Source organism: Astatotilapia calliptera, chromosome 3, assembly GCF_964374335.1.
Source record: "Astatotilapia calliptera chromosome 3, fAstCal68.1, whole genome shotgun sequence".
NCBI classification, from domain to species: domain Eukaryota; kingdom Metazoa; phylum Chordata; class Actinopteri; order Cichliformes; family Cichlidae; genus Astatotilapia; species Astatotilapia calliptera.
Genome location: NC_137424.1, coordinates 20,972,736 through 20,997,378, shown reverse-complemented (window position 1 = coordinate 20,997,378; position 24,643 = coordinate 20,972,736). Strand labels below are relative to the sequence as shown.

General features: G+C 43.2%; 1 protein-coding gene across 2 annotated transcripts in view; it reads left to right on the top strand.

Moving 5' to 3' along the window:
* cd99l2 (CD99 molecule-like 2) overlaps window positions 1-16,773 on the top strand; it is a 27,076-nt gene extending 10,303 nt beyond the window's left edge. Inside the window, exons 2-9 of one of the 2 annotated variants that reach the window (XM_080298258.1) lie at window positions 2,651-2,707; window positions 3,857-3,910; window positions 4,030-4,149; window positions 7,471-7,551; window positions 8,507-8,587; window positions 8,734-8,853; window positions 10,008-10,073; window positions 10,515-16,773. In XM_080298258.1, coding sequence (XP_080154384.1) covers window positions 2,651-2,707; window positions 3,857-3,910; window positions 4,030-4,149; window positions 7,471-7,551; window positions 8,507-8,587; window positions 8,734-8,853; window positions 10,008-10,073; window positions 10,515-10,576 — 641 coding nt within the window. In that variant the 3' untranslated portion in view covers window positions 10,577-16,773. The remainder of the gene's footprint in view (window positions 1-2,650; window positions 2,708-3,856; window positions 3,911-4,029; window positions 4,150-7,470; window positions 7,552-8,506; window positions 8,588-8,733; window positions 8,854-10,007; window positions 10,074-10,514) is intronic. The other variant, XM_080298259.1, reaches the window with a different exon arrangement.
* Window positions 16,774-24,643: the final 7,870 nt, after the last annotated feature.

Genomic DNA, 24,643 nt, shown 5'->3' with positions numbered 1-24,643 from the left:
TGTCTCTCTCTCTCTGAGTGTCTCTCTCTCTCTCTCTCTCTCTCTCTCTCTCTGAGTGAGTGTCTCTCTCTCTCTGAGTGAGTGTCTCTCTCTCTCTCTCTCTCTCTCTGAGTGAGTGTCTCTCTCTCTCTGAGTGAGTGTCTCTCTCTCTCTCTCTCTCTGAGTGTCTCTCTCTCTCTCTGAGTGTCTCTCTCTCTCTCTCTCTCTCTCTGAGTGTCTCTCTCTCTCTCTCTGAGTGTCTCTCTCTCTCTCTCTGAGTGTCTCTCTCTCTCTCTCTGAGTGTCTCTCTCTCTCTCTCTCTGAGTGTCTCTCTCTCTCTCTCTCTCTCTCTCTCTGAGTGTCTCTCTCTCTCTCTCTCTCTCTCTCTCTGAGTGTCTCTCTCTCTCTCTCTCTCTCTCTGAGTGTCTCTCTCTCTCTCTCTCTCTCTCTCTCTGAGTGTCTCTCTCCCTCTCTCTGAGTGTCTCTCTCTCTCTCTCTGAGTGTCTCTCTCTCTCTCTCTCTCTGAGTGAGTGAGTCTCTCTCTCTGAGTGAGTGTCTCTCTCTCTCTCTCTCTCTCTCTGAGTGAGTGAGTCTCTCTCTCTGAGTGAGTGAGTCTCTCTCTCTCTCTGAGTGAGTGTCTCTCTCTCTCTCTCTCTGAGTGAGTGAGTCTCTCTCTCTCTCTGAGTGAGTGAGTCTCTCTCTCTCTCTGAGTGAGTGTCTCTCTCTCTCTCTCTGAGTGAGTGAGTCTCTCTCTCTGAGTGAGTGTCTCTCTCTCTCTCTCTCTCTCTCTCTCTGAGTGAGTGAGTCTCTCTCTCTGAGTGAGTGAGTCTCTCTCTCTGAGTGAGTGTCTCTCTCTCTCTCTCTCTCTCTCTCTCTCTCTCTCTCTGAGTGAGTGAGTCTCTCTCTCTGAGTGAGTGAGTCTCTCTCTCTGAGTGAGTGTCTCTCTCTCTCTCTCTGAGTGTCTCTCTCTCTCTCTCTGAGTGAGTGAGTCTCTCTCTCTGAGTGAGTGAGTCTCTCTCTCTGAGTGAGTGAGTCTCTCTCTCTGAGTGAGTGAGTCTCTCTCTCTGAGTGAGTCTCTCTCTCTCTCTGAGTGAGTGTCTCTCTCTCTCTCTCTCTCTCTGAGTGTGTATCTCTCTCTCTCTCTCTCTGAGTGTCTCTCTCTCTCTCTCTCTCTCTCTCTGAGTGAGTGAGTCTCTCTCTCTGAGTGAGTGTCTCTCTCTCTCTCTCTCTCTCTGAGTGTGTATCTCTCTCTCTCTCTCTCTGAGTGTCTCTCTCTCTCTCTCTGAGTGTCTCTGAGTGAGTGAGTCTCTCTCTCTGAGTGAGTGAGTCTCTCTCTCTGAGTGAGTGTCTCTCTCTCTCTCTCTCTCTCTGAGTGTGTATCTCTCTCTCTCTCTCTCTGAGTGTCTCTCTCTCTCTCTCTCTCTCTCTCTCTGAGTGAGTGAGTCTCTCTCTCTGAGTGAGTGAGTCTCTCTCTCTCTCTCTCTCTCTCTCTCTGAGTGAGTGAGTCTCTCTCTCTGAGTGAGTGTCTCTCTCTCTCTCTCTCTCTCTGAGTGTCTCTCTCTCTCTCTCTCTGAGTGTGTATCTCTCTCTCTCTCTCTCTGAGTGTCTCTCTCTCTCTCTCTCTCTCTCTCTCTCTGAGTGAGTGAGTCTCTCTCTCTGAGTGAGTGAGTCTCTCTCTCTCTCTGAGTGAGTGTCTCTCTCTCTCTCTCTCTGAGTGAGTGAGTCTCTCTCTCTCTCTGAGTGAGTGTCTCTCTCTCTCTCTCTCTGAGTGTGTGTGTCTCTCTCTCTCTCTCTGAGTGAGTGTCTCTCTCTCTCTCTCTCTCTCTCTGAGTGAGTGAGTCTCTCTCTCTCTCTGAGTGAGTGTCTCTCTCTCTCTCTCTCTGAGTGTCTCTCTCTCTCTCTCTCTCTCTGAGTGAGTGTCTCTCTCTCTCTCTCTCTCTCTCTGAGTGAGTGAGTCTCTCTCTCTGAGTGAGTGTCTCTCTCTCTCTGAGTGTCTCTCTCTCTCTCTCTCTCTCTGAGTGAGTCTCTCTCTCTCTCTGAGTGAGTCTCTCTCTCTCTCTCTCTCTCTCTCTGAGTGAGTGTCTCTCTCTCTCTCTCTCTCTCTCTCTGAGTGAGTGTCTCTCTCTGAGTGAGTGTCTCTCTCTGAGTGAGTGTCTCTCTCTCTCTCTCACTCACTCAGAGAGACAGAGAGAGAGAGAGACACTCTGAGTGAGTGTCTCTCTCTGAGTGAGTGTCTCTCTCTCTCTCTCTCTGAGTGAGTGTCTCTCTCTCTCTCTCTCTGAGTGAGTGAGTCTCTCTCTCTCTGAGTGAGTGAGTCTCTCTCTCTCTGAGTGAGTGAGTCTCTCTCTCTCTGAGTGAGTGTCTCTCTCTCTCTGAGTGAGTGTCTCTCTCTCTCTCTCTCTCTCTGAGTGAGAGTCTCTCTGTGGATGTGGGCTTCTTCACATGCATCTGCCTGTAATCCCAGACACACTTGATGATGCTGACATCAGGGACCATCACCTCAGTACTTCTTGTTCTTCTTTACGCTGAAATTTGGCTGTTTGGCGTCCTGCTGCAGAATTTCTTGTTCTTGCACCAGGACATCAAGAGAAATTCCTTGTTTATGTACAAACTTAGTAACAACGTGATTGTGTTTTCCTAAATGCATTCCTCTCTCTCACCTGCCCTGCAGTTCTGCCTCAGGACTTCAAGCTGGAGGATGCTCTGGATGATGCAGACAATAAACCACGTAAGCACAGTGAAACACCACTCAGCTGTTTCTGGTTTAAAACTCTCACCGTAACCTAACGAGGTGCACGTTTGACACAAGTCCGGGTGACCAGCTGTTCTTCTGTGTGTGGGCGTTTCCCTCGTCCAACATGGCCCCAGTTTAAAGGCATCAGTTGATGCAAGATTAGCAGACAGAGCTGCACCAACAGCTACTGTGATGGAGAAACTGAGTACACAAGATGACATGATGTAATAAAGTCACATTTCCATTTCTGGTTATTGTATGAGCTTAGTTAGTTTCATTGGAATGAAATATGCTGTATTTGTCATAAGATTTGTGTCAAGCCTGCAGTTAGATGCAAATTTGAGGCTGCCTCTCAGTGTCAGTGATATTACTGTATATATGATCCACAAGCATAAAGTCAGATATGTGTGCAACCTTTAAGAGCTCCAATCCAAACACAAACTGATGCCAACACACCTGAAAGGGAATCTGAATAAAAACCGATCATATATGCACAAGTTTAAAGTTCAGCATTTCCTCTTTCAGACAACTTCCTGTGTGTACAAATGCCACCATTACATTTGACTTTTACTTTTCTCTTGGGATCACAAACAAATGACTAAAATCTTACCACACAAATGTGTTAAATGTCTACAGCTTTGACTGAGACTGTGAAGATGTGGTCTGCAAAGCTGTGTCTGTCCAGCAGCAGAGCGTATTCAGTGCCTTTGTTTTCCTCTATATGGAGCTTGTTTCACCATTTTGGATGCCAGACACCCTGTGAGCACCCAGCAGCACCAGTGAACCTGCTGGTAATGGCTCCGTGAGGCCTGAACACTCCTGATCCCCTAAAGGAACTGGTCCCATCCACCTACAGCCCAGTAACCTGGACTGGCTCCATACTGGGCAGAGTCGGTGTCAGTCCTGTACTGCTGGATGAAACCCAGCTTCAGACTATTTCAGCTCCATCACTTAGAGATGTTTGCATTTTTCACAAATGAAAACTGTAAGATTTTACTTATTTGTTCATGATTTGAAACACGCAGCCAGGCAGAAAGGTATCTAGTGTGACTGAATAAATAAACTGTGATTATCTGCTATCATCTCATGAGTGATGGCAGTAAACATATTGACCATTATATGTTATTCTGACTTGTATAACAGTGACACCAGCACCTACAAAAAAGCAAACAGCACCATCAGGAGGAGCAGGCGGAGGTGAGAACTTGACAGCATCTTTGCACAGAGTCATTTTAGGTCTGAATAAATGTGGGACAAGAAAATCTGTGCGCTACAACAAATCTGATTGTAACTGTGTTGTTGTTTTTTTCTCTCAGACTTTAAACTGGAGGATTTCTTTAACGATGTCACCACCACCACCACCAAAGTCCCACCCAAGGTTTTCCCCAGGGTCCCTGCAGCCACCAAGGCCCCAGCGAAGCCCAAACCCAAGCCAGGTGAAAGAAAGCAGCCCAACTCCCTGCCTGAGGCCTGTGGGTTAGCTGCAGAGCGAACGGGCTTTGTTACCTGAAATCTCAAGAGTTCAATTTTTACATCTCTGAATAAATCAGTGAACAGCAGCCACGCCCACTTCCGATTAATCAGAGCTTTTAAACCATTCGGCACGTCGAGGTTTTGGTGTAGAGAAAACATGAGAATTTTCTCACGCTCAAACATTGACTTATTTTGAATTTGCAGAACATATTAGGAGGTAAAAGAAGAATATTTTTATCTAGATTGTCTCGGCACACGTATCCAGCAGCTGAAGCTGTTACTTCTTTGAAAACATTCCTAGACTCACCATGAAACCTGGTTTCCTTAGTTAGGAGCGCCTGGTGGAGTCTGTGTACTGACTGTCAGTTTCCTCTTGGTAGTAGCTGGTTGTAACATGCAGACTGATTTATTTACTGCAGTTAGTACGTTCATTTAGTTTTTAGTTTCTATTAGTTCATTGCTGCTGTAGTTGTTATAATGGGGAGGGTGCCAGGAGCAACATTTAGGGAAAAAAAGTATTAATTCTAGAAAACACAACAGTCTCTGATGGCCGAGTGAATTCAGCTCAATGCAGTTTATGTAGCTCTCAGGCTCCCCTCACTGCGCTTTACATTTGTTAGGTAATAAATAAGAGAGGCCCAGACTTCAGTGTAAAACTAGGTTACAGGCTGACCAGAAACTGCATGTTTTTTGTAGAATATGAGGAACCGACAGAGTGAGACTAAGTCTAGACAGGTTGCCCTGGCAACAGACCTTTAGAAAGTGGAAGTTATTGCAAGCTGCACAGGAAGTTTTAGTGCACAGGCATATTAATAAATCAGACGCAGAAAAGAGGAACTGAATAGAAGAAGTTTTGTGTGTAATGAAACTGTGTGACGTATGTGACGTCGAGAGGTACATAAATAACCTGGCTTCCTGTTTTCTGCTTGTGAGCAGGCATTTCTGTGTGTCTCCATATCCCGGGATATGTAAATAAAGATCTTTTTAATTTTTTTTAAGAATCAAAAGAACAGTTTCTAACACTTGGTGCCGTGACCCGGATTCTTGTGCGGCTGAGGGGACTAATTTGGACCTTAAGGTACGATCTGATATGAGTTGGACAACAGACCGGTCTAAAAGAGTATATGTAACCGCAAGCCTGTTGAAAATTGTGTACATTGGATGAATTCTAAATTAGTTGTCCACTGAATTGATGATTGTTACCATTAAAGTGGCTCACTAGTGGAAATTAAACTAAATTATAAAATCTGTTAAGTAGATTTCAGGTGACATGTCCATGATAATTTTGGGTAATTTGGGATAAATAAAAGTAAAGTTTGGGGATATTTGATGAAAGCTCATTGTTGTTAATACTGGGGTGGATTTATTAATTGTTGTGATGTATGTTTGATGTTGGTGTGTAATGTGTGTGTGTGTGTTACGTCAGCCAAGAAAAGCGATATGAGGTTAGGATATTTGGTTAAGGGATATATTCCTGTATTGATTAGCAGAGTTGGACTCGGGCACCAGATAATTCAGCTGTGGAATCCCCACAGTGGTGCTTTTAAACGTATTTAAATAAATTTTAGGACGGACGTTGGACTTCTAGGGGTGCAAAATGTTCTGACTGTGATGGCTCCATCTTGCGGCGGACGCGCTGCAATTTCCTGCGACGACAGGGTCATCCGGGTGATACCCGTGACAGATAGGGACAGTCGTTAATAATCAGTGGTCAAGTACCACTTTTCTTGCACCGTTTGACCGACAGGGTTGGACCCGGGTGGTCCCGTTTGAACGTGATTGACAGGTAAAGCTAATGGCGCAGACGGGATTCGAAAGCGCCCACGAGTGGGGCTTCCGGTCAACTCACGGGGACCACTTTTAAATTAACATAGGGCCTAGAAATTTGACCGCTATCGGTGAGGGCGTTCCTGAAGCGGGTTGATTGACCAGCAAGGTTGGACCTGGGCTTAGAGGCTTTTAAATTAATCAAGGGAAAAGTTAGGTGTACCGGGACTGAGGTTTGGAAACTGTGATATGGAAATGGTGAACAATATTGGTTTTGAAGAGGTGATATGGTAATGGAAATAATTTATCTTGGCGGTCAGTGTCTTTTAAAAACATCAGAGCCTTTTGACACTGGCTGTCTCCACCAGATTCACAAAAATGACTCCTGTCTCTCTGCATCAGCTCTGCGACACTGGTGACCTGTCCGGGGTTACAACAACTCCCCCTGAGGCAGCGGGCAAAGAATCCAGGCTGCCTGTCTAAGAGAAGCTCTCAGTTTAATGCTGAACATTTCACTTATTATTTATTTTATTTAACCTTTATTTAACCAGGAAGATCCGATTGAGATTAAAAACCTCTTTTTCAAAAGAGACCTGACCAAGAAGCAGAAAGTGTCTCACAGTTAAAGAAATTCCTCAAACACAGGCAGCAACAACACACATGCAAGAATAAAATGAAAATAAAGTAAAGATAAAATTCAATAAAATGCAAATATAAATTTCAAAGTTCAGTTAAAATGACAATCACTGAATTGACACAGCTGCATGTTATGGACTTGGCCTTTTAGGATTCATAGTTTAGATTTCAAAGCACTTAATGAAATGAAGTCGTTTTCCAGTCGTTCTGCAGTTCGTTCCAAGCCGACGGGGCTAAATGGACGAAAGCTCTTTTGGAAAGGTTCATTTTGGGCAAATGGAACAGAAAGCAACAAGTAACCATGCAGACGAAGAGAATAATGACCAGCATGTTTCACCGCAACCAGGCAGCATATGCAGGAATCCAACTATTGCCTTAAAACTGTATAAATGAGAGTTCCTGCGACTGGCCAAAGCAGCCCATCCTACCTCGGAGTATAACTCACAGTGGTGAGTGTGAGGTTTGCAGTGAGTGATGAACCTCAGAGAAGCACGATACACAGCATGAAGCATTCACATATAGAATATCTCCATAATTGCCTTTTACCTGCTGCAACAGGTAAGAATGTTGCAGCACTTTCCTGTTCAACATCGTACTCGTGCTCAGCTGTTGATGCACCGTGATGGTGAATGGGCTGGTTCTTATACTGCTGTACTTGAGCATTCAGATCGCTTTATACAACATAAAGACACAAGCATCCACAGACCAGTGCAGTAAACAGGCCAACGACACACAGTAACCAAAGCATAAGGGAAGTGTAGTCACTTGGTTTAATTAGAGTGTAATTAGTTGTTTTTTCTTTCTTTTAACAGTATTGTTTATTTGATCTCTGCTTCCTTTTTTTGCTCTAACACAGACGTTTGATCTTTTTACCCCTGCAGCCAGTGATGACTTTAACCTGGCTGATGCCTTAGACCCCAGCAATGACATTAATGGCAAGGATAAGAACGTGGGGAAGGGAGGTGGGTGATGGTGTCCTGCATAAGATCAACCTGACTCCTAAATCATCCGCCTTCATTAAATGGCGAGATTTCTCATTTCAAATGAGAACATGTCATTTATCTGTTTCCTGTTTGTCCGTGTTTCTGCAGGTTTGTGTTAGCTTAAGCTTCCTTAGGTTCCTTTTGACTGTCGAAAGTCAGTTTGGTGCATGGTGTGAAAGCCGCTGTTCTTAAAGTTGGAGCCATGAGTGGCACCAAAATGTGGCCTGATTCGTAAAATACACGAGGCCTCAGTGCTCGTCCTCGGCACCGTGTCAGTCTAAAGGAGTTATCTGTCCGTCCACTCATCTCCATCTCACTTCTCCTTCTTTCTGCCATCTCATTTCTTAATTTTTACTGCTTAGCTGTGTCTCCGTTGCATCTGTTCCAAACGTAGACAAAGAGGGGCAACTTTGAATTTATTGCATGTAACGATTTAATGCTAATCAGCCTCTTGTTTGGTGTTTTTGTCACTGGATTGAAAACTGCTGCAAGCTGCAGGATTTAGTTACACCCTGCCTAATGTCCCAGCTGCATAATGACACTGGATCATTGGTCAGATGAAATTATTTTGTTTTTAAATGAGAGAACAGAAGAAACGAAAGTGCATTTCAAGAATTTGTTAGTGTCTGTGAAGTTTCTATAGAAGCTTTTAAAGCCGTCATTAAAACCTGACAATCTCATCACTCTGTTTGTGATTCATTCAGTTCTCATGTGTTTGAACTGAATTAATGGACTCCTCCAAGCCACTGATAGCCACTCTCTGTCACAGAGCGCTCATTGTTGTCCTCCTCTGCTCCCATGTCTCCTCCTCCCACTGACACACTGCTGTCTGCTTCAGTGTTTAAATGCTGAACACCAAAATAGAGTTTGACAGATCAAATGCACTCATGTTTCAGTTCACATCCAGCTGCGTCTTCACTGTGTTTCCTCCCAGGTATGCTCTCTGACGACGATTTGTTCAATTTGAGCAGAGATGAGACCTACAAGCCTGACGACAGCAACGGCAAAAGCAAAGGTTAGACTTCATGGTACATATTTAACATTTCATTACACCAAAGATGTAAACGCTCTTTCCACACGAGGGAATGTGGTGGCAGGTTTCTGTGTCTGCTGTGCTCCTATAACTGAGCTGTGTGTGTGTGTGTGTGTGTGTGTTTCCAGAGAACACAGCAGAAGTGGGCACCATCGCAGGGTTTGCAAGTGTAGTTGCCATGGCGCTGGTGGGTGCGGTCAGCAGCTACATTTCCTACCAGAAGAAGAAGCTGTGCTTCAGTATTCAGCGTAAGCTACACTGCACAGGTGGTTCAGAGGGGGCGGGCCCTCACTGCTACACTGCTATAAAATGAAAAGCGAGCTGCTGTTAGCTTCAAGTATTTGATCCTCGTTGAATTTGTGGGTTTGCTAACTTATACAGAAATAAACAGTTTGTAATTCTTATGGTAGATTTATTTAAATGTGCTTTTTCTGGATTATTGCAGGACTTAAGAGATACAAGCAGCCGCTCCTTATGTCTCTGACTATGAATATATTTTATTATCATTACATCTGGATTAATATACTCACTATTTTTAATTCACTGATGACTTGGTTGGAAATGTTAAAAATTCCCATTTAAACTTCATAGAGCTGTCGTTACTTTTACAATATTTCAAGAGTTTTCAGCAAAAACAGGAGATACGATGGAGTCATCATTTCCATTTCCTTTGAAAAATCAATAATTGATCATCAAAACAGTCAATGTTTATTTATTTATTTTTCTTGATGGAATAATCAATTATTCAGCTCCATCACACCAAGTATGAAATGCAAATGCTAATATTGAAGCTCCACTGATGATGCCTTTCTACCACATGTTGTGAACGCACTCAGAGTTGACTGAATTAACTCCAGGAGATAACACATCACCTCTAACACATCACCTCTAACACATCACCTCTAACAGATCATCCTCTTTGTAGTTACATTTCTAGTCTAATTGGCTGGTCATGAATAGAGGTGGCAACAGTACAGACTTTCTGTACTTAAGTAAAAGTACAAATACTGGTGTTAAAAAATACTATTTCTTTAGCTCTGTGTTGTCTCTTCCTTTGAAATCCAGCAACACACTGTGTGACAAACAGTTTGTGTTTGCTGATGTTTGTTGAGCTGATCGAACCCTTGTAGAAACATTTTTCCCTTAATGCTCGTTGCGCTGGCTACATGCTGACTAAACAGACGGACACTTCAGCCCCCGAGTATAAATGCTGTAGATGATACAGCTGATGCTTTGATAACAAGCCTGTTTAGAAACTGTAAAGAGTAGAAAGGACAGATATTTGTTTACAAATGTAGGAAGTAAAAATCAAAAAGTGGTCAGAAAGATACAAATACCTGAAAATTGTACTGCAGTACAGTAACGAAGTATTTATAGTGAACTGTTTGTTATGTGTTGGCAGAGAGTCTGAACACTGACATGCTTAAAGCCGAGAACCCTGAAGCGGTGGTGGCCACAGAACCACAAGGTACACACCCCCCCTGTTATATAAATGCATATAAATGTACAGTGGTCCCTCGCTATAACGCGGTTCACCTTTCACGGCTTCGCTGTTTCACTGATTTTTTTGTGGCAATTTTTCTTTTTTACAGCGCATTGTTCTGTGTCCTGATTGGCTGTAGACCATTGTCAATCGATCTCGTGTCGTGTCCTCTGTCCAGTACAGAACTTTGAGCCTGTATGAGAAAAGTGTATAAAGTGTGTAGTGACGAGTTTTACTTAAAAACATCTGTAATAACTTTAAAAAATAAAGTTGGCTACTTGCAGATTTCACCTATCGCGGGTTATTTTTAGAACGTAACTCCCGCGATAAACGAGGGACCACTGAAGTTGTTTCCTTGCTTTCAGAACAAGTTGTCACAGATCTGTTAGAATAATGTCTGACAGGAATGTTGTTGTATCTCTGCAGTGCAGCAGACTCTGCTGGAGCCGCCCAACGCTGAACCTCAGACTGAAGAGAACGCTGTGTAAAACAGAGCCAATCACCGGACTCCCCAACAAACCCTTCGCATAACCCCCCTATATACACACACACACACACACACACACACACACACACACACTGAACAGGCAGAGGTCACAGGTTGTCTCTGTGTAGCATTATTGCTGCAGAACCTGGATCTGTAATCCTGGTTTGTCAAATCTCATGTTTTTAATTCTCTGTAACGCACACAGCTCACACCGTGTGGGTTTTACCCCACTAACCACTCACAATGTTTTTTACTGTTATTTATTTGCCAGCATGTACTCTGTAGTGCTTTGCTGGCACAGATTGAAGAATACCTGAGATGAGAAGCTAGCTCACAGACTCAGTCAGTATCCACTGAGCTGGTTTTGGGCACATTTGAATTTATTGATGATATTTTTGGCAAACTGATGAGTCAGTAACCTGCTGCATGTTTTTAAAGCAGCCTAAAAGAGCATTTGAGGAAGCTGAACTCCAAAGTTAACCAGATTGCTGTGAAACTCAAACTGACTTTTATATTGTTTATATTTTGTTTTTATTCTTTTTACTGTGAGTTGTATTTAGGGATAACAGATCATTCTGTGTCCCTCGTTGAAGCCTAACTAATCATGTCTTGTAAATCAAAGCTATTGTTTTTGTTGATGCAGAAATCTGACCTGAAATATTTATGTGGTCTCTGCTCTCCACACGCCTGTGGAGGACATTCAGCTCGTTGCACTATTACTACTCTAACCATGTTACTATTAACACAGCTTTGGCTCTAATCTTTCTTAACCAAGTACATTAGTGAATGACTAAGGCATCCAACACCTGTAAGTATTAGAGTGTAAATGGCCTTATAAAAAAAACTCATTTCTAGTTTGTTTCAACCATTAATGTAAATGATGCTGAAACATCTGAGCGGTTAATAAAACACCTTATGGTCAATTTCAAACCTAGAATGGGAACTCCTCAGATGGGAAACAGTGCCCACTCTGCGCGCCCACTCTGCGCGCCCACTCTGCCATATTGTCTTCTTTAAGGGGGAAAGGGGATTATTGATTGGAGGGTCTTTACCTCACAATATGAAGGACTGGAAGCTGTTTCCCACGTGTAAAGCTTGTGAGAGTAAGAGGACTGAGTATTGTGCCAAATATGAAAAGTCAGAAAAGCAGTAAATGCACTTGATGTGAGTGATGATGATGAAGTTTGTTCCACATCAGTTTCAGCTTAAAACTGCGTCCCGTGAGCTGCTGCTTCCCTCTGAATCCTAACGGGACTTTCTTCAGTGGAAACGGCCGAAACTCCAGCACTTTGTTCCCGGGAAAAAAAAGCTGACTGTCACAGAAATGTTAACAAGTCTAACATGAGTAGTTAGTAATACTGGTGACTGAGTTCTTGTGTTGGGTTTGTGGAGCTCTGAGGTGACTTTGACTTTAAGTTTGTGAATTTTTCTAGAAGAAATAACATCACATGAAAACAGGTGAATTCATTGAAAACAACTGTAAAGTGAGTAGTTATATTAGTTAAGATTGTTAACATTTGTCAAACAGTTATCCCATAACAAACATAAATATTTAAACAGGGCTGTTTTGCCATTAGCTTGGAGGCTAATCCATGTCAGGTCCAGCTTATGGTTCCTTCTTGTGTCTCGTGGTGTAGCTCTGCTCTCGTACTCTCAAAGATTCAGTGTAATATTTCTTTGCATTTAGTTCCACAGCCCAGCTGTATGCTACACGAGGGGTTTGCCTACTTTCCAGATTTTTCAGCTACAGGACGGTGGAACTTTTAGTAGACGTGTAACCTTCATTCATGGTATCCTAATAAAACACATTAGTTTTTCTGAATTGCTAAAACACATTTCCTAAAACTGCAAAATTCAAGCTGCACTCACAAAACCTTCAACCTGTCTTGCAAAACCAAACATTTGATCCAAAACTATTTTAACTTTACTCAAAATCAAGCACCACTATCAAAAACCACTCAAAACCAGCCAATGTGCAAACACAACTTAGCAACGATTACACCCTACAGACAAAAATTAGAAGTAGATTTTCCTGTGTAAGGGTTTCGGTCGTAGACTTTCCATCTCCATGCTGAGAAAAACTCCTCAGTAGGGTGCACAAAGGGAGAGTATGGAGGAAGAAACACATTCATAAAATGCTGCTCATTGTGAAACCAGTTGCATGTTCTTGAATCTCGGTGAAAGCTCCATTGTCCCAAATGATGCTCTGCTTACTCGCGATCTCCCTGCTCAAGCAAAGCATCCTGTAGACCATCCAGGAATGTTGCTAGAAGTTCGTTGTTGTATGGCCCAACAGTAACATCGCGGTGGAGAACCCCATAGCTGCTGATGGCACAGTTTCGTTCAAATGGTCCCAATAAACTTGTTTCATTCTTATCCTGTTGCGTTGCAGGACACGGTCAGTCGTTGACAGACTCACACGATTTATTCCCTCAAAAAGTGTGTTGTCTTCCATAATCTGCTGCTGTATTTCACGCAGTCGAATTGCATTATTATGACGGACCATATCCACAATAAGTGGCTCCTGGCGTTGTGAGAACATGCGTGTTCTTCCACCCTCATGTGGCCGTCTTTCAATTCTAAACAAAATACCATTTGGATATAAGTACACACACTCATGTTTTCAGGTTTTCACACACAGTAACATGGAGATTTTTCACTGTCTTCTTACTGAGAGTAAACTTTTTACCTGTTTGCTTCTCTGAAGGTCCGGATTATAGTAGCAACCTGCGTAGGTTTGGTTGCACACGTTGCCCTGCCTCCCTCATTGCAATGCACCAGAACATGATCTTCTTGGTCTTCGTCCTTGCCCAACACCTCTGACACGGACTCCTCTTCCTCTTCTATTGTATTGCCCCACTGTTGGATCCACTCATACCATACTCATACTGTTTAGTAATCGGGTTCACTGATTGGACACATGTTTTCAATTTTAAGTGGCACGGTGTAAATGATGACAACAGTGTGTTAGTTGTGTTTAACTTCTGTAGCCTGTGTGCACCACACTGCTAAATGAATTTTGTGTTTGAGAAAGTGTTTAGAGTTTTGGTAAATGGGAGATTCAGATTTGCAAATGATGTCCTAACCAGATGAACAGTGTTTAAGATTTTGACAACTGTGAGATTGATTTGATGTGTTTTGGTGTTGGTAGTTTAGTTTTTAGTGTTTTAACAATTCAGAAAAACTCTATGAAACCTATTTCTCTGCAGAGTTACTGAGCAAAGATCACATCAATCTGATGGATGTGGAAATGAAATTCAGCGTCCCTCTTTGAAGAATAACTAATTACTAACTGTTGCACATCTAAGCAACCAGTGAAACCAGTAAATGTTTACTTTATATCAGTAACAGAACTTAGATGTGAAGACAAGAAGATTGTGTATAAATAAATAACCTTCAGCATCCGAGTAGACAGATTCCCGAGGCCATAATCAGTCCAGAGGACATCGTCTCTGACAGCATCTGTCTCAGACCTGGCTGATTTGGGGTTTTACTGATATTCCAAATCTCACTACAAACTAGTTTAACTGTTGATCCAGGAATAACGAAGACAAACCACTGGCCGACTCCCTCATTACTCTATTAAAAAGACATTTCAGTTTCTGCTGGACTAAAATGGGTGCGATAGGAAAATTAGGGACCGAGTGGAAGGAGTTTGGAGCTGGCACCGCTGCACAGAACCTTGGTTGAGTTGGTCTGTGTTTGAAAAGGTTTAGCCGTGTCGACGATGTTAGCAGCCGTAGTTAGTTGAAGGGTTTAGATAGTGCCCTGAGGAATGCTTTCTGAAACTGAGCAGTTCTGTTTGTACTAGTGTGGTAGCATATATTCCTGCTGCATTTAGACTTTAGACTTGTGTGTGTTTGCACTGTTAGCTTGCTTTTTTATACTTTTTACTTGACTGGACTTTTCCTAATAACTTAACTTTTGAAGATAGTTGATGCTTCCTGGTGAGTGAAAGTTTTTCCAGCTTTCCATTGAGTCTTGGCTGTTCCAAAACAAGAAAGCTTTCATTAACGTTCCTGCGCTGTGTCTGAAACAGTTTCCTTTAATGTCTGATATATTAACCTTTTTGTAGCACAAACCTGTAATGAGGGGATCTGATTTATTCCACACACAGCATAGATCTAGTAAATAAGCTTATGTTCATTCATGTGTGGAACAAAGTCTTGTAATAAGAAAGTCAATTAGTTACATTGTATATGATTGCCATCTTTTGTTGTTGTTGTTGTTGTTGGGAGGTTGGATTGTGTGAGCGAAGGATCAAGTACAGAAGATGCACAAGTAACCATACCAGACATGGACATGCAGTAAGAACCACCACTGTGTGTCCTGTGAGCTGTAACAGAGTGACAGTACAGTCATCCAGCTGTGCTCGCAGCCTAAAGAAAGGAAGTGTTACAGTCAGGATGCAGCACAGACAGCAGCCTGTTCCCTGGTGTGACTCTGGTAACAAGAGACAACACATCTATCAGCTGCTTCTCACAGCTTTACTGTGTTCACTGCGTGTTTCACTTTGAAAACGGTTCGACTGGAATGGCAGGAAGGAAAAATGCTGCAACTGGAAGGTGGGATCAGATTAACAGGTTCATGTCTGGAAAGGGTCTTTTTTGTATATTTGAGAGTTTTGTGATGATTTCACTTTGTGTACATGTCTTTGAGGTTGGTCATTAAAGTAGGATGTATGTGTATAACCAATATTCTATGGCTAGATAAATCTTTGTGCGTGTGTGAGAGATGAACGGTTAATGCTAAAAAGAGAAAAATAACCCAGTTTGTGGCCGCAGTAGCCATTAGCATCCTTAGCTTTGTCTTATTTTCTAATCCGAGTGATTCCTGTGCTGGGTTGTGTTTTTTAGGCCGTGTGTTGTGTTTGCAGGTGTGGTCTCTGTGTAGTTGGCGGTGCTGTTTAAGACTCTGCATACCTGTATGCTGTAATCCAAATGACACTTCTCTTTTAGCCTTATATCCTGCAAAGTCCCACAGGAGCGCACTGCAACATTCATGTAACACTGCACAGCTGCACCCGAGCGACACCACAGTCGCCCCCTGTTGGCGACAGGTGGGGGCTGTTTCATCAGGCTCGGGCTGCTGGAAGCTTCACTCAAATCAAACAAAATAACAAACCTTTCAGTTGGCTGAATGTATTTAAATATTCATGTTTGAATGCAAAAATATTTGGTCTGTAGCAAAAATATGTATTTACCAAAGACAAAGTGCTGATTGAGCCTGCCATGGCCTCTGTGCAGAGTTACTGGATAATCTGTTATTAGAAAATAATAAACTGTTGATTATATGCTAGAATCTGAATGTGAAGCATTTGAATTGGTCTGAGTGTGTATGAGAACATGACTGTTTTATATCAATGAAAAGAAAAAGATACGTCTGATGTCTTAAAATAATGTGTGCTAACCTGTGCAATGCTTGCATTCAGCCACAGTGCATTATTATTGGCACTGTTCTGCTTTGGGCTTTAGTGTGGAATTTATGGCACGCTGCAGTTTGGATATGGGCCCCATGTGTGACCACCAGTACCAGTAGACCTGCTACAGCCCAGCAGCAAACAGTACAATGTTTGATTAAATGTGACTGTGTAACGATTCCAGCGTAGATGGAATAAAACCAGTAGAATGTTTGTCATCAATAAGCAGAAGATGTGGCGATCAGCCCTCGTGGCCTGTTGAACATCAGTGATGTTGGTTGGTAGTAGATGAGTTTCCACTGTATAAGATCTGCACTGTCTAGAAAAGAGCTTCATCTTTAGCCAGCACCTGCGATGCTGTCACTCAGCCTGCCGTCTGTCCTTGCAGCCGATGATTGTGTCACGCAACGCCAACCAAAATCCTGCAGCCTTACATTTTTATTCAGGAGAACAAGGCGAGATATCTGGTTTCTGTTACAGAAGCCAGCAAAGCTACAGCTGATCTGCTGCGTGAGGGTTTTTTACCCTGACTGCCACATACAGGACGCACTTCGTCATCTTACCACACTAACACACATACAAACTTTGATGCATGCTTTTCTCTACACACTGTTTTACTTGTGACTTTCGAGTGTTGCGCTGTCTTTTGACAGTTGAATGTTGCACACAGCTTGAAGTGTAATAGTAAACTGCTTTCTCACTTATTCTTCTGTAGCTTTCTTGCAGTTTGTTACAGCTATTGTTACAATTATTAACCAATAAAATCTTTTTCAAAAGAACAAGGAAAAGACTGGACATCTGAATTGTTTCTTTATTTTTAAACGGCATGTCAGAAGTGAGTATGACTCCTTGAGGATCTTGAGGGTTTCAGCATGAGCCGCCTTTTTAACGTCACGCCACAGCATCTCAATCGGATTCAGGTCAGACCAGGCCACTCACAAGTCTTCATTTGTTTTATTTATGCCATTCAGAAGTGGAGCCGCTGGTGTGTTTTGGATCAATGTTCTGCTGCAGAACCCAAGTGTGCTTCAGTTTGAGGTCACGAACAGATGGCTGGACGTTCTCTCTCAGGATGTTTTTGGTAGACGGCTGAATTTATGGTTCCATTGACCACAGCAAGTCTTCAAGGTCCTGAGTCAGCAAAACAGCCCCAGACCATCACACATCCACCCCCATATTTTACTGTTGGTTTGACGTAAAATACTGTTAATTTTACGTCAGACGTAATGGGAGACACGCCTTCCAAAAACGTTTGTCCTGTCAGTCCACAGAGTATTTTCCCAAAAGTCTTGGATCATCAAGATGTTCCTTTTGCTCAGGAGTAGGTTTTTGGCTTGGATGAGTTGTCGCTGTGCTCTTGGGGTAATTTTGGTTAAATTTCTTCCACCTTTCTGTGGCGTTCAAGGAGACGAAGACTTTTTTTGTTTTTGTGGCCCTTCCGTCTCAGACGCCGTCTGATGGTTATGGGGTTATTTTCCATTGACAAGCACCAATAAAAGTGTAGTTCATGTCTATGAACAGTGGACACCCGTGTGCACACCTGTGTGGATCAGCGCGCTTGTATTCAAAAGGTTTCCCCATGTAATGATCTGCTAGAGGATGTAGAGAGCCATAGCCCCGTCTCCCAGGGCATGAAGCAGGCATGGAGGAGATCCAGGCTCCAGACATCCAGAGGCCCCAGAGTGCGAGAGCCCAAGGAGGACCACCGGAGGGGCATCCGTGCCACCCTCCTGGGAAGAGCTGAGGAGAGCCCCAGATGAGGGGTCACCCAGTAGCCACGGAGCAGAAGCCAGAGGGGGCTGCAGTGGCGTGCCCGCCGGCTCTGCCGGCAGCCAGCTGTGCCAGAGTGATCCGAGCCGCAGGCACAGAGGCCGGAGGCCCGAGGGCCCCCTTTGCCCCGGAAGAGGCCTGACCGGGCAACAGGCACCAGGCCCTGCCAAGTAGTCACCGGGAGTGAGCTGGTACATACCTGAGCGCCCAGCCCCGGACACCAAGAACCACCAACCCACCGACCCCTGAGGGCATCAGTTACCGGCAGGGAGTGTGGTGAGGGGAGATAGGCCTTTGGAGGGCCTGGGAGTTCCCAGAGAGGTGGAGTGTAAGACCCGACCTGACATATAGACACAGACAAACTCTGTACATAAGATGTAAGGGCGGTGGCCACAATTCAGAGATGGTCCTGGTGTTTCACTGGGATGCTCTCTCCACATTGCAATGTGTTTATTAACTCATTCACTGCCAGCCATTTTCAAACGTATGTTTTCAATTGACGTCTATAGACGTCAATGGCAGTGAATGAGTTAAAACCACTTCAAATCAAGCTCACTGGGTGTGTTGCAGGTTATTGTTAAAATTTCCACAACAATGTGTATATGTGTTAGTAGGATTAATGCATTTTCTGTTTGTGTGTGTGATTTTTGTGTGCCTCTCCTCCATGCAGTGTTTCAGACACTTTTCAATTCTCCACTCAAAGGCAGTCGGTTTTCCTCCCCAGGTTCCTTAGCCCAATTTGATCTCCCACACTAAACAACAGCATTCTTCCATGTCTCCTCCCCCTCCTTCCACTGTAGTCTCGTCTCCCCCCCTTGCAGCAGTCCATTGCAGTCAGCTGTCTTCAGCTTTGTCCTGTGTAATCCCACTGTCTCTGTCTGTTTGGTCATGCAACATGCAGCACCTGTATAAAAAAGGCCAAAGCAGACTGTACTTCCTCAGGAGCAGCACAGCACAGAAGGACTCATCCAGGCTGGAAAAACGAATCAGGAAGGCTGGCTCTGTGGTCGGCATGAAGCTGGACACTTTGGTGACAGTGGCAGAGAAAAGGACATTAAAGAAACTGATGGACATTATGGACAATGCTGGGCATCCTCTGCACACGGTGGTAAATAATCAGAGGAGCCTGTTCAGCGACAGGTTGCTTCTCCCAAAGACAAGAACCAACAGGCTTAAAAACTCCTTTGTCTCACACGCCATCAAACTCCTCGTTGGAGGGGAGAGGGAGGGGAAACAGGAGGACAAAGGAGGGCGGGAACAACTGAGCTGTAGTGCTTTTTTTTCAACTGTGCAATATTTGCAATATTGTTTTATATTCGACCTTTTTTGTGGGGCAAATAATATTGACACCAGTCATTTTGTGTTTTTCTGAAATTATTCTGTTATTGTGTACAAAATATTAAAAACATTAAGCTATAGGGAAATCCTCTGGTTGAAAATCCTGTTTAAAAAAAGCACTTGGGACAATTGTGTTGGTGACAGCTTTTGTTATAATATCAATAATATTTCTATGAATATGGGATACTGTTACATGTTTATGGGCTCAAAATGTGGTCATAAATATTTTGTACTTGTAAATCGGTTTTGTACTTGTAAAAAAGATTTGTATGTGGAAAAAAGATTTGTGCGTGCGTAAAAAAGATTTGTATGTGTAAAAAAGATTTGTGCGTGCGTAAAAAAGGTTTGTATGTGTAAAAAAGATTTGTGCGTGTGTAAAAAAGATTTGTGTGTGGACTTACAACTACGAATTTTGAACCTATTTTTCTTCCTTTAAGCTGATTGGTCAATGTCATGTCAATCACAAATTAAACAATCCAATCAGAGAACAGATGGGTTTGGCTGTCGGAGGGGCACTTTTTTGAACTGCTGGGGCCCTATTTCAGGAAGCCGGTTTAGAAAACTCAGAGTTAAAAATGATACTCAGGGTTGAGTAACCCCGAACTGTCCAACTCGGAATATTCGGTTTCAGAAAGGCTGATAACAAGTAGTTCAATCAACGCGGAGTTGCTTTAACCCCAAGTTAAGCGCGCGCACGAGGATACATAAAGCCCTGATTAGTGGAGCACAGATTAAGCGAGTCACCATGGAGACGGAGGGAAAGAAGGCGCGGTCAATGTATCTTACAGCGCTTGAGGCCGAAATTCTGATGGCAGCATATGCCGATAACATGCAAATTTTGCGGGAAAAAAGTAACACGGCCTCAGCTGCAAAAGAAAGGGAGCATGCATGGCAAAACATAGCCGACAGAGTCAATGCGTGAGTGTTAATTTAAACATTGATCTAGGGATTTCCACCCATTTAACACGTTATTTTAATATTTTTTATTTTTTATTTTACACATTTTATTTTGTGACGTGATGTGAGCGCAGGTGCAACCCAACAGGCCCCAAACGTTCCTGGCAGCAAGTAAAAATGAAATATAAAAATATAGTCCAAACAGGTAAGGTGTAATTGTATTATGAGCCATAGTGCTTGGTCTGTTTGTCCGATGTAAATCAATTGCAGTTAGAGGCTACATTAATTTACTTTCTGTAAGCACTTATTGAAATTATCTGAGCACATTACAAGTACATATTTGCTTACTCTGTATGCTCAAATGTGACCTGTTATAGCCACTAGAAAAAAAGAGGAGGCCCGAAAAACAGGTGGGGGTCCTCCACCACCACCACTCACAGAGCCTGGCCACTTGTCTTCCACATTTGTGATAATGTTGGCAGCATCACATATGATCTTCACAGTGCAGAGAACACAAATTAGCATCCATTACCATAATGAAATGATTTGTTAGTTTGAAATGCTACAGGGAACTATGTACCTGTACATTAATGCTGTGGAAAGACTTCCTGTTCACATAGTCTCCTTCATTTACTGAAGGAGCAATGATTGGAATGTGAGTGCCATCTATACAGCCAATCACGCCTGGGAACCCTGAAAATAAATGTAAAATTTAAGTAGTAGTTCAAGTATCACCACATCATGAATTAAGTTTTGTTCATCCTGCTACCTGCAATTTTGTGGAATCCCTCTTTGATGAATCTTATGGGTCTATGACCGGGGAACACCACAAACGAGTGCAGGAGACGTTTCAGTGCAACTGTAACATTCCTGACTGCCCGACAGACGGTAGCCTTGGAAACGTGCTCAGCGTCACCAATATTATACAGAAAGCTCCCGTTCGCAAAAAACCGAAGTGCAATACAAATAATATGTACAGAACTGAGAGAATGTCCGCGATCATAGCTGGACATTTGCCCGGTGGGCCGCTGGTGACTTTTTGTTTTTATGGGCCGATGGATTTATTTATTTTTTTTTTAGGAAGGGTATATATAATGAAAGGTGTTGGATTGGCCAGTTGGTCATGATCGACTCTGGGCTGGACCAATTACAGCCGAGGAGGCCGGATGCACCCTCCCCCTTGTTTAGCAATCACGTGATTTTCGCGCATTGCATGCCGGGAACTCGTGGCAAAACAATCCATGTACCGCATCAAATGCAAGCATTTGCAGCACCGCAAAACGTTCATTCTCCGGTTCCAATACCTTCTTGTTTTTTCTTTGCCGCACAAAAAAGTAATGTACAAAACAAAAGGAGAACAATGGCGGTCCGTACAAAGACAGACTTGATGAAAAGTCAAAGAAAAGATACGAGGAAAAAAATCAAAGGAGTGAAAGGGTCAGACCCTTACGAGCACACAGAGGGACAAAAGACGTTAGCGTGCTGCCCAACTTTCACCACGCTCAGATTTATAATTACATGGTTCTTGGAGTGAGTGCATACACTCATGAAGTTTAGTAACTTCATGAGTGCATACACTCATGAAGTTTAGTAACTTCAGGTCACTGCAACAAGCCCAGGTACAGTTTACCGACGGATGGGTGCAGGACCTTGAAATGCACCGTGTAGAACGAAAGACCATCGTACGAACAAAGGTAAGTTTACCAGTCTCACAAATCGTCGTCATAAATACACATTCGTTAACCATTTATTAATATAACCTTTGAGCTCAACGGTAATTAATTAGTAGTGGAAATAATTTCTGGTTCATTACAGAAATGTAGCAGTGACAATAATATTGTATGTTGTAATCGTACTGGACAATTAGTGATACAAAACAACTGTTTTATCCTGTGAATAAAAGTATATGTTTTTGTCAGTGTACCATGGTAATAACAGAAGCGAAACACAATATTGTGTCAGGACAATTCACTATTTATGCACAATAAACAAAGGAGCGACAATTTCTGTTCAGCGCCAGACTTGCTTGTAACCTATATCACCAATTATGTTAAGAAAAATGACGTAATAATACTACAAAACTCTGACCTTTGTGGGAATGCTTGGAGCAGACTAACATGTGAGCTGGAGTGTTCTGAGACGTTATATTTGGTATATCCAGACCATCCGTCGGCTCTTACTTCGGAAACATGGCTTAAAAAATTTCTCTTCAACGACGTAATCCGATTAAAAAAAACGATCTCTTTACCCGTCGGCTTCCCGTGGCTGTCATGCGACCGGCTATTGCAGTTAATAATACAACAGCTTCTTGACATTTTTTGGGTTTCTTTTTATCGCTGTGTGACTGAGTTCAATTGAAAGTCTGCGTGCGCTAGTACCTCTTGCCACAAGTTCCCAGAATCCTTTGCGGTTTTACCCCTGAATGACGTCACATTTATCCTGGTGGGCCGGTCTCTAGTCAAAATGCCCGGGCCGATTTTTTGTCCCAGTCCAATTTGGGCTTCAACATCTACTGGCTCTTCAAGGAAGGGGCACGCCATGTCTGACACTTCCTACAGTCAGGTTTCCGACAAAGAGGCGGGGACAGTCAGGGTTAGTTGCAGTAATCCTGCCGGGGAGCAGGTTAGCTTCACGGAGTGTGTCGTCATAGTAACTCAGTCAGAATTCATCTGAACTCGCTTTGTGAAACCAAAAACCCAGAGTTTTCGTTAACTCAGGGTATACTTACTCAGAGTTTGCACTAAACCGGCTTCTTGAAATAGGGCCCAGGTCATAACTTCTTACCTGAAGTTCAGTTCCTCTGCCACTATGACCGGCGGCCGCCTCGGGTCTCTCCTCCTCTTGCCTCCCCTTTCCCTTATCCACCTGCTGGCCTCCACCACTTGCTGATGATGCTAAATCTGTGGAAGCTATGCCACAGCTACCGCCAAACAATTCAGTTATTTTTACACATTTGGCAGCGTGTGCCTGAAGGGCTTGTTTCTTTTTGGCCCTAATTTTTTCTGCACCTCCTTTCCTTTTTTTGTTCTCCATTTTCTTTAGTTCGTTGCTAAACAAGGGGGCGGGTGCATCCGACCTCCTCGGCTGTAATTGGTCCAGCCCAGAGTCGATCATGACCAATTGGCCAATCCAACACCTTTCATTATTTATACCCTTCCAAAAAAAAAAAAAAAATCGATCGGCCCATAAAAACAAAAAATCGCCAGCGGCCCACCGGGCAAATGCCCGGTGGGCCGCTGGCCAGTCCAGCTATGCGTGGGGTAACGAGAAGCGATTAACACCTCACGACCAGCTCCCCGATCATCAATCGCTCGTGAGGGTGTCACCACAGGTGCTCACACTGCTCACGCGCAAACACGTAAACGTCGGTGAAAAAGACGGTGCAGCACGGTAGTGCAGCGTGTGATCTGGACACAAGCGATGGAGGCACAACTTGTAGAACTTTGGAAAGCTCATCCGAGCCTTTTCGATGTGGCATCACAAAATTATCACGACCACAACAACCGTGAAAATAGTTGGATTTACATTGCTGCTCAATCACAGCTGCCTGATCAATGTTTTTCATTAGCAATTTAGCAAAGTTGATGGTGGTGGTGGTGTAGGAGAGTTGTTTCCGTCTGACTAAGTGGGTTCACTCTAAGAAATGAAACATGGGCTTTTTAAAAATTAATTCTTAATTCTTAGTTTTATGTTCAATATACTTATATATATATATATATATATATATATATGTATATGTATATATATATATATATATATATATATGTCGCAGACGGTGAAGGCGCTGCAGGGAAAACAAATCCTTTTTTGTCTCCCCGCTTTTGCATGCACAGCGGTGGGCCCGAGTGAAGACGGCACTGAAGATTTGCCTTTGTCTATAGTGTTTTACCCATTTGGGGTCATGTGTGAGTTGCCGTCCACTTTTAACCTGTGTGCTATGTCGATTTGTTTTTAAATGGTTCCCCGCAGCGCTTGTCCTGGCTCACGGGCAATCGTACAGTTTTATAGTGTCTAATAAGATAAAGTTTTTAATTGCTTTAGGTGCCGCTGTTACACTGTTTTTTTTATTTTGTATTAAAAATTAAACTCTTTTAAACTGACTGTGCGCCTACGGCTCTGTCCTAGTTTAAATAGGTACCTACCACGGGTCACATTTAGTTACATGGTTCTATCTTGATAAGCTATGTCTTATCACAGATTAATTTTTCAAAAATATTAATGATTTAAGCAAGGAAAGGGCTACATGTCAACATACAACTCTTTATTTCTATTAATGTCTTACTTCATTCCTACCTGATTGACATGTTTAGGATTGTGAGTGATTGGCACACTGTAGTGGTAAAAGTTGCTACCAATCAAATTAGACTGGGGCATGACGCAGACTGGGGCATGTTCAGAAACAGCTCCGATGATGATGTCAACGTGTTTACAGAAGCGGTTGTGGGATTCATCGGGAAACTAGCGGATGATACCATGGAGACAAAGACTATCACAACGTTTCCCAACCAGAAGCCGTGGGTGGATAAAACCATCCGCGACGCTCTGAGATCCCGCACCGCTGCCTACAACACGGGACTCACGACGGGGGACATGGACCCGTACAAAGCCGCGTCATATAACGTGCGGAGGGCGGTAAAAGAGGCG